Source organism: Vulpes vulpes, chromosome 7 (assembly GCF_048418805.1).
Source record: "Vulpes vulpes isolate BD-2025 chromosome 7, VulVul3, whole genome shotgun sequence".
NCBI classification, from domain to species: Eukaryota; Metazoa; Chordata; class Mammalia; order Carnivora; family Canidae; genus Vulpes; species Vulpes vulpes.
In genome coordinates, this window is record NC_132786.1 from 15,429,564 (window position 1) to 15,445,162 (window position 15,599).

Genomic DNA, 15,599 nt, shown 5'->3' on the forward strand with positions numbered 1-15,599 from the left:
GGGGTCGGGTCCCCTGACTCCAGGACCCTCTGCTTTACCGCCTCGGCTGGGACACCCCCACGCCCAGTCCTCGGGGACTGATGGAGGGGGTGCCCTGCGAGCCCGGGGATGGGGCCTCCCTTCTGCGCTCCCGCCCCGGTGTGCATGCCTGGTCTGGGGGCTCCGGGGGCGGCTGTGCCGTGCGTGGAGTGGCGGGGACAGGACACGAGGGTGCCGCCAGCGTCTCCTCCTGGGGTGTGAGGGGTCAGTCCAGTGGGGGTGGCACACGGGCCCCTCTTGCGGGCATTCAGGGAGGGGAGGGGCGGGGTTCATTGTGTGCGGGCCCTGCGCGGGTTCAAGGGGGTCCCGGCGCGCCGCGGGAGGCCGGCGAGGCGGCTGCGGCGCTGGTGCGTGCGCGCACGGGCAGCGGCGGGTCGGGGCGCAGCGCCTGCAGGGCGAGGGCGCGGGGACGGGCGCGGGGCAGGTGAGGCGGCCGCCGCGGGGCGGGCGCGGGGCGGGCGCGGGGGCGGGCGCGGGGGCCGCGCGGGTGCAGGGCGCGTGCCGCGCGCGTGCAGGGGCGGCGGCGGCGGCGGCGGGGACAGCCGCGCCCGCGTCCCCCGCGCGTAGGTGTGCGGCGCGCTCCTGGCGGGGCCGGAGCGCGCACATCTCGCGTGCGCTCGCGGCCCGGCGCAGCCCAGCCCGGCCCCCGCCCGGCGCCGCCAGCCGAGGTGTCGCCCGCGCCCGCGCCCGTGTCGCCGCCGTGCCCGCGAGCGGGAGCCGAGCCGCCGCCACCCGAGCGCAGCAGAGCGCACGCCGAGCCCGTCCGTCGCCGCCATGGCCACCACGGTGACCTGCACCCGCTTCACCGACGAGTACCAGCTCTACGAGGATATTGGCAAGTAAGAGCCGCGGCGCGCGCGGGCCGGGCGGGGCCGGGGGCTGGGGCCCCGGGGACCGGACCCTCCGCGCCGCCCGCTCGGGCGCACTGCGGCCCCGCGCGCCCCCGGCGGCCCTCGGCGGCTCCCGGCTGGGGCCCGAGGCGCACGGCCCCGCGCCGCCCGACCCCCTCCGCGGCCCCGGGCCAGGCCGCCGGACCTCGGCGCGCGCGGCTCCGCCCGGGCCTGCTCCCGGAGGCCGGGACTCGGGGCGCGGGGCCGGGCGCCGCGGGGGCGGCAGCAGGTGTCCCCGGAGCGCCGGGCAGACGTGACGCATTTGGCGGCGGGAGGTCAGAGCGGGGCGGGCGCGGGGGCGGCCGGGGGCCTGGAGAGCGGGGGACGGGGCGGCTCCGGCCGGGGGTCGCCGGCGCGGCGGCCGCGCTGTCCCCGCCCCCGCCCCCGCCCCCGCCCGCACCCCCACCCCCACCCCCAGTCCAGCGGCGGCGGGCGCGGGGGCGGCCGGACTTGCTCGGCGCCTGCTCCTCCGCGTGGCTCCATCCGCGCGGGGGGTGCCCGCTGCGCTCGGGGCCGCGTGGGAACAGCCTCCGCTGCGGGGCCCCCGTGGAATCAGGGTTTCGGAGGATTTCCCCCCAGATTCTTCTGGAAACGCGAGTCAGGAGAGTGGAGGGCTGAGATGGGGAAGCTGGGCAGGTCCCTGGGGTGGAGATGACGGGGTGGGGTGGGGGAGGCCGACGGGCCCCTGATTTCAGGGTCATTGAAGTAGGGGGAGGCGGGGGAGGGTGGACCTCGGAGAGTTCTTGACCCGAGGGCTGCAGGCAGGGGAGGCGGGGGTTCACGTGGGGAGGGACCTTGAAGGCTCCGTCCAGGTGGGGCCTCACCCCCGGGAACAGGTGGCTCCCGGGCCCCGGTCTGCAGCTCGCGCGGCGTGGGGCGCCTGGGCTCGGGTCAGCCAGGGGCCCTCTCGGCCGGGGTGCGTCGGGGCGGCACACCTGGCGTCCCTCCGTTGGGTTCCAGAACTCCGGAATCCCTCGGCCCCAGCCCGGCAGCCAGAAGCCCGCCGTCTCCATCCTCCTTCTCTGGCCCTCCCGCGTGGTGGGGGCGCTGGCGAGGTTCCTCTTACACATCCAGCGGCAGAGCCTCATTTTTCCTTTTCTAAAAAGCGTTTGTGATGGTGCTTGTGTTGGTGAGGCATGTTGATGGGTGATAATTGTGGGTCCTGATCTGGGAAGAGTGGGGGGCTGTGCTGAGTCCTGGTTCTCCTTGGATGGGGGGGGGGTGCAGGTCAACCCTGAGGGCCGAGGAGCTGGGAGGATGCGAACCCCTGGGGGGGCACGGCAGTGGCCGGCAGGCCCAGGAACGCCCTCCCACCCGTGGGTGCTCTTCGGATGCCTGGCCCCAAGGCTGGCGGGCAGAGAGCAGAGGGTTGGGGACGGTCCAGCACACCCGCTCTGCACACCCCTGATGCCCTGAACACAGGCGGGGAAGGAGCTGGAAAGGACAATGGGCCGGGGGTCCTCAGGTGGAAGGAGGAAGGGGGTGGCAGTGGGAACAAGTCCCTCTTTCTAGGGGACCTGCTCAGCCTTCCTCTGCTTGCCCAGGCACCCCTAGGCTCCCCCTGCCATGTGCCTTGCCTCTCCTCAACTTGAAGCTGACCCTGCTGACACCCTACACTTTTCTTTCTAAAGATTTTATATATTTATTCACGAGAGACACAGAGAGAGAAGCAGGGACACAGGCAGAGGGAGAAGCAGGCTCCCTGCGGGGAGCCCGATGCGGGACTCGATCCCGGGACCCCAGGATCACCACCTGAGCCAAAGACAGAAGCTCAACCGCTGAGCCACCAGGGCACCCCCACCCTACACTTTTCTGTGAGCTTCCAACTCCAGGCCTTCTGCTCCAGCAGTGGCTGCTTCTCCCGGCCTCTGCCACCCACACGCACACCGGGGAGTGGAGGTCTCTGGGCTACCAGGGGAGATGCCAAGAGGGGACCTTGCAATGGAGGCCAGGCTCCTCCCCCTCAGCCAGAGCAGGAGCAGCTTCGAGAAGGGAGCCACATGGCTGCTGTGCCTGGAGCCAGGGGACCAGGCATGAGTTGGGGAGGCCCCCTAGCCCTGGGGGCGGGTGGGGACCAGGGCAAGAGGCTCTCAGCTGGCCCAGCATTGCTCTGCAGGGTTTCCCAGGCCGCAGGCCCAGTGGGGGCCCTGAGGGCCAGTGGCGGCCCTGCCAGCATCGTGTGTCGGAGGGGTCACATAAATGCCGGGTGAGCTGTGGCAGGGTGGGGAGCGAGGGGCTAGCGCGTCTGCCCAGGGCAGGGGCAGGTGGCCCTGATGGCCGCTTGTTGACAACGCCTGCCCAGGGCCGTGGTGCTGGTGCTGCCGTGGCCCCAGGTGGAGGCGTCCCAAGTTTATTTAAAGCTGCAGCCCCTGGCAGCAGTCAGAGGACGCTGCGCTCTCTGCCCGGGGAGGGCCGGGCCACCGGCCCACAGCTGCCGGTGTGACGTGGCTGCCTCCTTTCCCCTCCCTGCCCCACTTGGATTTTTTCCGTGGGGGCCCAGGCAGCAGGGTCTCAGGGCCCCGGGGAGGGGCGCTGTGTTCCGGGGGCTCTGCTGTTCCTGGCCTAGTGGGGCAGACCTGCCGGGCCAGGGCTCTTGACACCTGCCTGGATGCTCAGGTCTGTGGGCCAAAGCGCTGGAGGTCCATCCAGAGCTGGAGGTCCCTACGCAGGCACACGGCAGGGTCTCCAGGCCCTTGGCGCAGCGTAGACTGGCCGGCAGGGCGGTTTTAGTTCTTGTGTGTTGACTAGTTTTTTAAAATTGAGAAAAATATCAGGAGTAATAAGAGAATACTTGTATCTCTTTTAGCAAGAATTGGAAACTCTCACTCTTTTGTCCTTTTGGCTTTAAGTTCTGTTTAAAAAAAATTTTTTTTTTTTATTACAAGAAAGCATTACAAGTAAATGTGAAGTGACTCTAAGTTCTGGAGCTCTGACGTACGGCATAGTGATTCTGGGTAATGGTGCTGCGTGCTGTACTTGAAATCTGCAAAGACAGTGGGTCTTAAAAATTCTCGCAACACATACACGTGCACACAAGCATGCACACATGCGTGTATGCGCATAAGCACGCACATGCACACACATGCACGCACACAGGGCCTTGACTCTCTGAGGCCACTGTGGGCAATCCATGACGTGTACACAGGTGTCCCATCATCACGTCATAACCTTGTACTCAAAATTGCATGTCGCTCACATCCCACCAAAGCTGGAGAAAGCCCCAAGTAAGCTTTCTCATGTCATGTACATGGACTTGATCCTTCCAGATTGCTGGGTTCATTTCCACACAGAGATGAGCACCCGAAACTGACGCTTGGGATTCTCTGGTGTGTTTTCCTATAGCTTTCCGATCGTTCCCACCTGTGTTTTCGCGCAGTTCAGTGCCACGGGCACCTTTGGGGGGGCCAGGCAGGCTGCCCGTTGCTGCTGGCCTGAGGCAGGTTGTGGCCACCGTTCCCCTCTGGATGGAGGCCTCCCTTGCTCCTGGTCGCCGTGCTCTCCAGTCCCACGGCGAGTTCGCTGGTGCAGGTGTGAGGGCTTCCCTAGGGTCTGTCCTGGCAGTGGGGTTGCTGGCCAGGTCCCTGCTCTCCGGTCCCCCCTGTGTGTGCAGCCCCTCCAGGCCCTCGCAGTGCGCCCTCACTCCGTGCTGGTGGCTCTCAGCTGTTGGATGGTTGCTTGGGTAGGAAGAGATCTTTGTGTTCAGGCTCCCGAGTCTGTCCCTTTGGGGGGTCGTCTCCTCTAAAATGTGGGTGATGTCTCCAGAAGAAAGTAGCTCCCACGAGGTTCTGGACGCTCCCCTTGGGGGTGGCCCCGCTGTAACCACCTGTAACAGGCATGTCCTTTTCAACATTCGATTTTACTTGAAACGAGTGGATCCTCCGTTTTACAGACACGGAACCACCGGTCAGGAAGGATGGGCCAGGGAGTCCCGGCAGTGAAGAGGCCCGACCTCCAGGCCAGCACACCCCACCCCTCCCGGATTCCCCTAAACTTTGCCAGGCTCACCGCTGACCTTCACATGTCCTTGGCTGCATCGAGTGTCAGCCGGTCAGAGGAGAGCAGGCCTTGTCCTGGCGAAGGGCCTTCCTTTCCTCAGGAGCGACCTGCTAGGCAGTTAATAGATAAACAGGATATTCCGAGCAAATTGATGGGTGCGTCTCCTGAGCTCCCAGGCCAGGTTGCCAGGGAAGGAGGAGAGGGCTGGGTGGAGGAGGGGTCTGCTGTTGGCTCTCTTGCTGCCTCAGACCTTGTGCCCTGGCTGCCCTGGCTGTTCCCCTCCAGGGGACCCCTTCGCCCCCCCGCTGCTCTCCCCTCTCCCCTCTCCGTCCTCCTCTGCCCCTCCCCTGCCCCATCCCCGGCAGGCCCTGGCCCTCAGCGCCTCCTTCCGACAGGCCAGCTCCCCCACACTGGGCTGCAGGTGGGGTGCAGGCCCCTTCCAGGCCTGCCCAGGCGCTAGGGGTTGCACATTCCAGGGAGGGTGAGCGCAGCCCCAGAGCTCAAGGCCCATCCTTGGTGGACGGTGTTTGGGAAGAAGTGACACGCGGAGGCTGCGGCAGGATGCACATGAAGGTGACGCTCCTGTACTTACTATTGAGTGGTATTTTTATACCGTAACCTACTTTGCCAGGAGCTAAGAATACACCTCGATACCTGCACTCTTTCTCTCCTGGTAACGGTCCCAGCAGTGAAGTGGTGCTTATTACATCAGTGTGCTCCCCGATGAGATCCGCACCCCGACCCTTCTCCGCTCCTGGCAGAGGTGGACTTAGGCGCCCAGAAGCTCCATCCAGGGCCAAGGCTGCGAGGGCTGGGGTTCGAATTCGGCCGGGGCACTCCGGACTCGGCTTTCTTGTCCCTCACCACAGCTCGTGCCCCTACTGGCTTGTGGCCTGCTTGTGGTCCACTCGGACCCTTGGCTCTTTGGGCCTCTGCCTGCCCTGGGCAGGCCGCTCAGCACACACAGGCCATGTTTCTCCAGCTCCAGCGCTGTACCGTCCTTTTCCTTTGGTTGTCGATCTGCTGTAACCAGCGCTCTGCCCCGGTTTGGACCACCAAGGCTTGAAATTTTGTTGCATGAATGGAACAAAGTGCAAGGATTTATCTTCTTATAAAGAGAAGTAAATAGTCACATGTGTGTGATAAAAGTGACTCTTCGACACCCCACTTTTCTCAGCCCAGAGGAGCCCAGGTGGTCTAATGTTGGTGTTAGGACATGTGGGCTCCTGCATACGCGTGTATACATGTGTGCAGAGTACATGTCACATATGGAATTGCCACATATGTGATTTTGAAGTGTGTTTGCTCCTAACACCTGTTCACACCAATCCCACCAGGCGAGGGTTTGCCCGCAGGGCTCAGCCTGTCGGGGCTCCTAGATGTACGCGGTGTGCTGGCCGTATTTTTCGAACCAAAAATGGGGCCCATCCTCTCCTAAGCGTGACACGGGGGTGAGAGGGCCCTTTGTTTGCTGGCGGGGCTCCTGCGCTCATCAGAGGGCGTGACTGCTGTGTGAGAAGGAGAACAAGGGTTGGCTGCTCTCGGCAGGACCCTGGGTGCAGGGAACAGGGGCCTCCTTCAAAAAGAGCCCGGGGCTGGATGCCTGGGGGGGCTCAGTCAGTGAGGCGTCTGCCTTCAGCTCAGGTCATGACCCCAGGGTACGGTGATCGAGCCCCGGGTCGGGCTCTCTGCTCAGTGGGGAGCCTGCTTCTCCCTCTCCCTCTGCTGCTCCCTGCTTGTGTGCGCTCTTTCTCTCTCTCTCTCTCTCTCTCTAATAAATAGATAAAATATTACCAAAAAAAAAAAAGAAAAAAAAAAAGAAAAGGACTACAAACCATATTCCTCCCCTCTTTTATCTCATCTGAGGGAGAGATATTTTTTTCCTTCTGCCTACCTGTACTTACTTAAAACACCCTCAGAGAGTCCATGTTGACCCCCTGGGATCTAACAGGTGCTGAACAGGATGAGGTGTCACCGGGTGGAGGTGACATGACGGCTGTCTGCTCCTCAGACACGTCCCATTCCTCCCTCTGCTCTCCAAGGCCACCTCCCTGGTTCAAGGCATGAGATGTGGCCTTTCTGGAGATTTCAAATATATTTTCAAAAAATTTAATTCCCTCTTTCTCTCTCACAAAAATGGAATCTGATTTTTAAAGCATCTTTCACAGCTGCGAGTCACTTTGTTAGTGTAGAAACATAAAAATGCATAATGTATCAACTTGGTTTTCCAAAAATTATCATATTGGCATATTACATAGAAATGTATATTTTATTCATATAAAAATCTGAATCTATTTAAAATAAAAACATCCTTTTGTGTTACAGTGGTGTCACTTGCTGCCAAGCCCAGGGGCCCTCTGTCTCCTGGTTTGGGGGGTCGCTGGCCTGGCCAGTGGCTGCTGCTCCTGCTGGACGGCATTGTTTCGCTTGGACATAATGATTCTGACATAACTAAGGCTCCGGTTCTTTGTTAAGCCAGAGACAGGCGTTTGTTGAATTGTGGAACAGATTGGCAATAGCTGGGCAACGGTTTATGAAAATGTTGTAGAGGAAGCATAAGCCACACTGTTCGTGGGGGGTGGGGGCCTGATCTCAGAGCTCGCCACCTTCCCCTCTTCCCCTCTTGAGCAGCTGGTGTGGGCCGCCGTCACTGTCATACAGGAGTGTCACCAGGCCCTCTGACGGAGTGCGCTCCGTGGGTCCAGCCCGATCGGGTTGGTGCCTGTTTCCAGCAAGGCACCAAGGGGCAGCCCCTGTGTTTCCATCACGCAGCTCACACTGAGTTCCAGGACTGGGTGCCAGGCTCCTGTGGGTGCACAGCTGGGCCGCTTTGAGGCCTGCAGCTCCTTCCAGGGGCCTCGGGCGCTCGCCCTGCAATCGGTGGCACCAGTGGGTCTTGGGGACGCCCAGACACCTGGCTTGAGTGGCCACCTGTCTTGTCACCTGGTGAGGTGCGGCTGTGGGGCAGACATCTCTGAGGTGCTTACCTTGGAGTGGACGCCAAAAGAGTTTACAGTGTTCTTTCCACGCCTTAATGAAATTCTTCCCAAGGCTCCTGTTCTTATATGTTGAGGCACAGGCTGGTTGTCAAAATCATTGGTTTGAGCCAGACCATCTGTTTTTTTTTTTTTTTTTTTTTTTTAATTTTCAATTTTAAGTAGATTCCGTGCCCAGTGTGGAGCCCAGGTGGGGCTTGAACCCACGATCCCGAGATCAAGACCTGAGCTGGGGTGCTCAACCAACTGAGCCACTCAGGCACCCCACGCCAGGCCATCTGTTAGGGGCTTCCTGGGTAAAGAGTGCTGGTCTAGTGAGGAGCGCACCTGCTGAAGAAGCGGTTCCCAGCCCCGGCTGCACGGGGGCCCCTGCCCCAGACCGGCTGAGTCAAACAAGGCAGTGGGGTTGGTGAGGCCTCCACGCTGTTACAGTGGGCAGCACAGACACAGACCCAATGCCAGGCCCGGGCTCCTGCCTCCCTGCTCTCTGTGTGAGCCTCACCTGACCGTCAGTGTGGAATTGGCCTTCTTTTCCTGTACACTCAGCCATCTCACTCCTGATCCTGTTTGTCTAGAGCAGCACTGTCCAGAGGAAACAAAAAATTTGAGCCACAGATGTAAGTCACACGTGTAATTAAAATGTTTCTATTACTGGGCACCTGGGGGGCTCAGTGGGTTAACATCTGCCTTCAGCTCAGGTCCTGGGATCGAGCTCAGCAGGGAGTCTGCGTTGCCCTCTCCCTCAGTGCTCTCTCCCTCTCTCGAGTTCTCTGAAATAAGTAAATAAAATCTTTAAAATAAAATTACTATTTAAAGAGAAAGGGGTGAAAGGAAGTTTAATAAATAGATGTATCTGGCTCAGTGTATCCAAAGTATTATTTCAACACAAAATCAATGTGAAATGTTATTGTTCAGCTATTTTATATTTTTAAAAATATTACATGTTTGAAATCTGTTGTGTACTTTACATTACAGCACATCTCAGTTTGGACCAGGCGCATCTCAGGTTCTTATAGCTACTTGTAGGCAATGGTCACCACACTGAACAGGGCATGTCTAGAGCTTCCAGGCCATTCCTATTATTTTTTTATTATATATTTTGCAGTTTTTCTGGTTTCTTTTGCTTTTCTGCAGACTTGTTCAATCCGTAAGTCTGCTAACACACTTAACTGCTTTACCAGGCGCTCTCTAGGTGCCGGGTGAACAGTGGTGAACAGACAGTGCTTGCTCCCATGGAACTTATACTGGTGGGGGAGGCAAGTTACAAACATATACACCAAACACATTATATGATGGGGTGGAAGGTGAGTAATCCCACTGGGAATCGTTACAGAGACTTGGGGTGCCATTTAGGATGAACGCTGCCTCTGTAAAAGGGGCAGTCAGGCCATGTAAAAGGAGAGGAGACTCTAGTTGCTAAAACTGGGAATGATAAAGGGACAGTACAGCTGACCCAACAGAAATAAAAAAGATGATAGGAAGTCCGTGAACAACTGTGTGCCAAGGTGAATAACCTCGATGCAGTGGACAAATTCTTACTAAGACACAAGCAACTGAAATTGACTCAAGAAATAGAAAATCTAAATAGGCCTCTACCGATGATAGGGACTCATTCATAGGTGAGAAATTTTGAAATGCCCCACAAAGAGAAGCCCAGGCCCAGATAACTTCATTGGTAAATTCTGTCGGACATTTAAAGAAGAATTAATAGCAGTCCTTCACAAATGCACTCAAAAAATAGAAAAGGAGGTAATTTTTCCCAAATTATTCTATAGAACAAGTAAGTCCTGATATCCAAACCAGACAAAGACCCCATAAGCAAAAAAACAAAAAAACAAAAACAAAACAAAACAAACAAAAAAAAACCAACTGTGGAACAATGTGGATGTAGATGCAACATCCTCGAGAAAATAGTGACAAAATGAAGTCTAACAATGTAGAAAAAGGTTAACTTTATGAACAAGAAAATTTTATCCCTGGAAAATAATGGAGGGTTGGTTCAACATACAAAATTCAGTTAGCACAAAACAGCACATTAATAGAACAAAGAAATTATATGATTATCTCAACAGATTCAGAAAAGTATTCAACAGAATCTAATATTCTTTCCTGGTAAAAACACTCAACAAACTATGAATAGAAGGGAAACGTCCTCCACTGGATAAAGAGCATCATGGAAAACCCACAGCTCAGGTATTGAATGGTGAAGGACTGAACATCTTCTCCCGAGGTCAGGGTTAGGTCGGGACAAGACAAGGAAATCTGTTCTCTCCATCTCTGTCAAACATGCTACATACAGGAGGTTCTAGCCAGGACTGTTAGGCAAGAAAAGGAAATAAAAGGTACCCAAATTGGAAAGGAATGGGTAAGCCTATCTCTAGGCTTGCAGATGACATGGTCTTGTGTATAGAATATCTGAAGGAGCTCTAGAGAGACCTATGAGAACTAAAAATGAATTTGGCAAAGTTGTAAGATGTGAGATCATGATATAAAATTCCATTATATTTTGTTAATACTAGCGATGTTCGATCCCAACATAAAGCTAGGAATTAGGAAAGTTCTATTCACAATTGTATCTAAAACAATAAAATACATAGTAATAAATCAGCAAAAGGAGAACAAGAACTTGAACAATGAAGACCACCAACGACTGTTGGAAGAAATTCAAGAAGACCTCAGAAAATGGAGACATACCATGTTCATGAACTGGAAGATTGAATGGTGTTAAGATGGCAGGACACTGCAGATTGACCCACAGACTCCATGTGATACCTGCCAGAGTTCCAGCTGCCTTTTTAAAAATTGACAAGCTGATCCTCAATTCATATAGAAATACAAGGGGACCCCTTGTTCTTTTCAAGAACAATCTTGAAAAGGAAGAACGATGTGGGGGGACTCACACTTGCTAATTTCAAAACTAGGGGCTCCTGGCTGGCTCAGTCAGTGGAGCAGGTGACTCTTGATCTCAGTGTTGTAGGTTCAAGTTCCATGCTGGCGGGGAGAGATTACCTAAAAATAATTTTAAAAACTAATTATATAGTCATGGTGGTCAAGAGCATGGGTACTGGCATAAGCATAGACACATAGAGCAGTGGAATGGGACTGAACCTAGGATGGACCCGTCCATTGGTGGTCATTAGATCTTTGACAAGGACCACAAGACACTTCAATGTGGAAGGATACTGGTTCGTTCAACAGATGGACAGCTGGGTGTCCATGTGCAAAAGAATGAAGTTGGAACCCAATCTAAGGCCATAATACTGTGATCTCAACATAGATCATAGACCTAATGGTAGGAGCTGAACTTGCAAAATTTTGGAAGAAAACAGTAAATTTTTGTGACCCGGGATTTGGTTTCTTAGATATGACACCAAAAGCATGAGTAACAAAAGAAAAATAGGACTTAGCGTTAAAATGTTTTGTGTTTTCAAGGGCGCCATCAGGAAAGCAGGAAGATAGTCCCCAGAATGGGGAAAGATATTCGCGAATCACATATCTGATAAGGAGTTTGTGTTTAGACTAGTCCAAGAACGTACTATCTGACAGTAGAAAGACCAACAACCCAATTAGAAATTGGGCAAAGGACCCGAGTTGACATTTCTCCAAAGAAGAGGTACAAGTGTGCGATAAGCTCAAAGAAGATAGTCATGTGGGAAATGCAAATGACAACCACAAGCAGAAGCTACCTACTGCCCCCAGGATGGTGAGCACCAGGAGGCCAGTGATGGCCGGTGTGGGCCAGGATGTGGAGTCACAGCCCTCAGACGCGGCGGAATGGTGCCGTGGCCATGGAGAACAGCACCTCCAGATGTCCCATCCCTAGAAATGTGCCCACGAGCTAGGACAGCACAGGTCCACACCAGGTCTTGCTCACAGGAGCAGTGACCCTAACAGCCAGAGAATGGACACACCCCGAATGTCCATTGGCTGGTGACGGAGTCAGGAGAACGTGTCGTATCCTCATGGTGGGAAACCAGTCGGGCAGTGAAGGATGAAGTCTAGCACGTATGATGCTCGTGATGGCCCAGGAGCACTTCCAACCCGCTGCACACGGTGAGAGCAGCCCATCTCGGGGCTCACATGTATGGACCCCATTACATGCTGCACGTCCTCAGCAGGCAGCTCGGGGGCACAGGGGGCACGGGGGCGCAGGGGGGCCGTGCGTGGAGTGGGGCGTCCCCGGGGATAGATGTTGTAGCTCAGCTTGTGCTGATGGCCGATGACTCTGAGCGTCTAGGAACAACCATTGAATTACACACTTTAAGTGGGTGAATTGTTTGGTCCATGAATTATATCTCAATAAAGATGTTTAAACCTAAATAAAACCTATATATATGTAAAAAAAAAAAAAAAACCAGAGAACCCTAGCATCTGGCTCTCAACACCCAAATTGCAGAGAAGTGAGATTAGCAGTGAGAGTGGCTCTGGCTGGCGGCTCCCTGGCGCTGTCACCGCAGTGGCTGAGGCAGGACCGTGGCCCAGCTGTGGTGAGCTGCCCCCGTGGCCCTCTGCCCGCTATTGCCTCCCATGCTGGGACGCCCGTGGAGGCAGCAGAGGGTGGAGGCCCCAAGGGACACAGGGACGGAGGCTGGAGCGTGCGGCCACCTCATTCTCTGCGATTCTGAGGCCAGCCTGGGTGGCGCTGGTCCACGTGGTCACAGAGCAGGGTGGCTGGCGGGGGCCGAGGCCCAGGCGGCTGGGTCTGGGAGGGCCCACGGGAGGGGGCCTGGCGGGAGGCCAACTCTCCTGCCCCTGGACGTGGGGCATCATGATGGGCATGGGTGGCAGGGCTGGGGGCCCGGCCGTGTCAGGTCAGCAGGGTTGGCCGTGAGGAGGGGGCTGGAGCACGGGTGGCGGGGGCCAGGCCCCAGGTCCTGTTATGCTGAACGTGTGGCCTCCTGCCTGGGTCCTGAGCGGGCCTCTCCCTCTTCCTTGCTCTCTCCCTCTGCCCCCCCAAGGTGCCCCACTGTCCCCAGGCACCGTCTGGAGCAGGGCCTCAGCTGGGACCCGTCAGCCTGCCCTCCGGGACTCCACCTGCTTCCGTCCTCTGTGGCCCTGGACGGTCCCCTGGAGACTCCAGGGCCAGGCCTCGGGGCCCTCCTCTGCACCCCCTCCTTGCCCAGCAGGTCTTTGGGGGCCCCTCAGGGCTGCACGGGCACTTGCAGGGTGCAGGTCTTCGGGTGCCGTCCCAGCCCCGTGCCCAGCCGGATGGCGCGTTTGCTTTCCTGGAGGCTGTGAGCAAAGCCGCGCTGACCACCTGCTGGATGGTCTCCCTCGTGGGGAGTGCTCACCACTTGCCTTTCTGCACCCGCTCGAACCTTCCTGGGCTGCTGCTCCTGCTGCCGGGCTCTGGTGTGAGTCCCCTCACATGGACGGGGACCCCATGTGGCCCGGGGGCCGGGTTTGCCCCCCTGTGTCCCTTCCCTGCCCTAGAAGGGTCCTTTGGGGTTCCCCTGGATGCCCTCCCAAGGACCTCTCCATCTCCTACCGCCCCGTCCTTGGCAACTGCTGATCACGGGGCATTGAGGGTTCCCCGTCGGGGATCAGCTGCTGTCCTGAGTGCCAGGACACCTGCTCCCTGACCTTGCCGTCCTGTCCCGGGGCACGTGGGGTCCCAGCGTCAGTCCCCCTGGGGGTGTGTCCCGCCTCAGAGCTCCGGTGTGAGGTCATCCAGGGACCCCAGGCACAGAGCAGCTTGGCAGGGTGCACGCGGGCTGGGCACTGCCTCCTCCTCGCGTGGCAGGGCAGCGCGCGGACGGGGACCTCCCAGCAGGTGTGCGCCACGGGGATGGCGGGTGCGGGATGGGTCACCTCAGAACCCTCCTGTCGTGAGGGTCGGAGCCGGGGGCGCAGAGAGCCAGCATCCGGGACGCACACGGGCCTCCCCGCGTTCCTGCATCCACCCTGTCCCGAGGCCTCAGGCGGCCACAGCACTTCCCCCGGGGCTGGGAGGAGGCGCCCAGCTGGGCTACCTGGTGCCCTGCTTGGCTGGTCTGCGCCCCGAGGGAGGGAGCCCGTGGGCCGCGGGCCGGGCACGGAGCAGCAGCCGCATCTGTGCCTGATACTCGGGGCGGGTCGCACCGGGGCCCTCGAAAGCTCCTCACGTGCCAGTGCGGGGGGCAGGCTGTGCTTCGTCACCTGGGCTGAAGGGACTTCTTAAAAACCTGGTTTAAAGGAAAGCAGTACAAGTACCAATGTCTTTCCTTCTTTCTGGATGATTTTTCAGATTCGACTGCACACCCCCCAGGGCGGTTTGCTGTGAGATGTGCGAGGTGTAGAACCCTGGTCCTCAGAGCATCCAGCACGTTCACGTTGGGGGTGGCCCTAGGACTGTCCCCGTTACACACCAGCTCTCTCCTACCCCCCCACGCTGCCCCCCACCAGCTCCTCTCAGCCCCCCCCAGCACTGGAACCCCACGCTATGTGTCCCTCGGTGTGGCTCATCCGCTCAACGTCACCTGTTCCAGGTCCCTCCACATGGGAGCAGGTGTCAGGGTCCTTCCTCCTCTGGGCCGGGGGTCTCCTGCCATGTGGATGGGCCACGTTCTGTGCATTCATTGGTGACCTTCGGGTTGTTTCTGTTTCCCAGCTGTTGTGAACACATCGGGCACAGGACCTTTTTTAAAGACGGACATGTATCTCCCGCTCTGGCCACGGTGTTGCCACACTGGGCTGTGCAGCCTTGAGCTTCCGTGTAGCCACTCTAGAAGTGGGGGGACTGGGTCAGAGATTTTCTGGGGTCTTTTCCGACCCCATGTGCTGCTCGTGTGAAACCCATGGCTTTGCTCGGGGACTGGCCACAGAGCTCAGCCATCTGATGCTCAGGTGCCCGCAAGCCGATCACACGGATGTGTGCATTCCTCGAGAATAAAACTCAGGGTGAATTCAGATTGACCTGATTGACTCAGGGTGAACACAAACCGAGAATGAGTCCCTGAAGCTTTACCGGATGTACACCTTGCAAGAAACAGCCCGTGTCCCTGTAAGTTCCAGACGCCCGAGGCGTCTGCCTGGTGCAGGGAACAGTAGGCTCCATGCTTGGGGGGCTTGTGCAGAGCAAGTGGTGTGTGCCTGAGGACGCAGTGGAGACACTGCCCTGACCCTGTTGCTGCCCCTCCTTCCATGGCCCCTGGGAGCAGCCTGGGCAGTAACTACAGGCCCGCCGGGGTGGGGGGCCACGTCCCCTGTGGCCCTGTCCCTGACTGCCCAGCTGTGTCTCTGGGGCGGCTGTGGCTTTGTCCCCTGGGGAGCCCTGGCTGAAAGGCAGGCCCAGGTGCCATTTGGGGGGAGCCCCCGCTGGGGCTGTGTGTGACTCCAGCTGCCCTATTTCTCCAGGTGGGCATTCGGATCTGTCCTTGGTCACACTGATGGGTCAGTGACACAGACCCCTCTCCAGGGAGGGGTGCCGGGCCCATAGCAGGGGCGTGGCCATGGAGCCAGGGCCATGGGGCCTGGAGGTCAGAGGGGGTTCCGTGGGGCGAGCGTGCTTGGCCCTGGGGGTCCCCTCGGACTCTCTCCACTGCAGTTTTCCCTCTGGATCAGGATTCCCAGCGGGAGGACCTCTCGAGGTTCCTTTTTTTTTTTTTTTTTTTTTTAATTTTTTTTATTTATTTATGATAGTCACACACAGATAGAGAGAGAGAGGTAGAGACACAGACAGAGGGAGAAGCAGGCTCCA

At 57.8% G+C, this 15,599-nt stretch overlaps 1 protein-coding gene across 4 annotated transcripts in view; it reads left to right on the forward strand.

Moving 5' to 3' along the window:
- The first annotated feature begins 580 nt into the window (after nucleotides 1–580).
- CAMK2B (calcium/calmodulin dependent protein kinase II beta) overlaps nucleotides 581–15,599 on the forward strand; it is a 77,405-nt gene continuing 62,386 nt past the window's right edge. For all 4 annotated transcript variants that reach the window (XM_072764959.1, XM_072764960.1, XM_072764961.1 and 1 more), the window contains exon 1: nucleotides 581–878. In XM_072764959.1, the coding sequence (XP_072621060.1) occupies nucleotides 814–878 (65 nt within the window). In that variant the 5' untranslated portion in view covers nucleotides 581–813. The remainder of the gene's footprint in view (nucleotides 879–15,599) is intronic.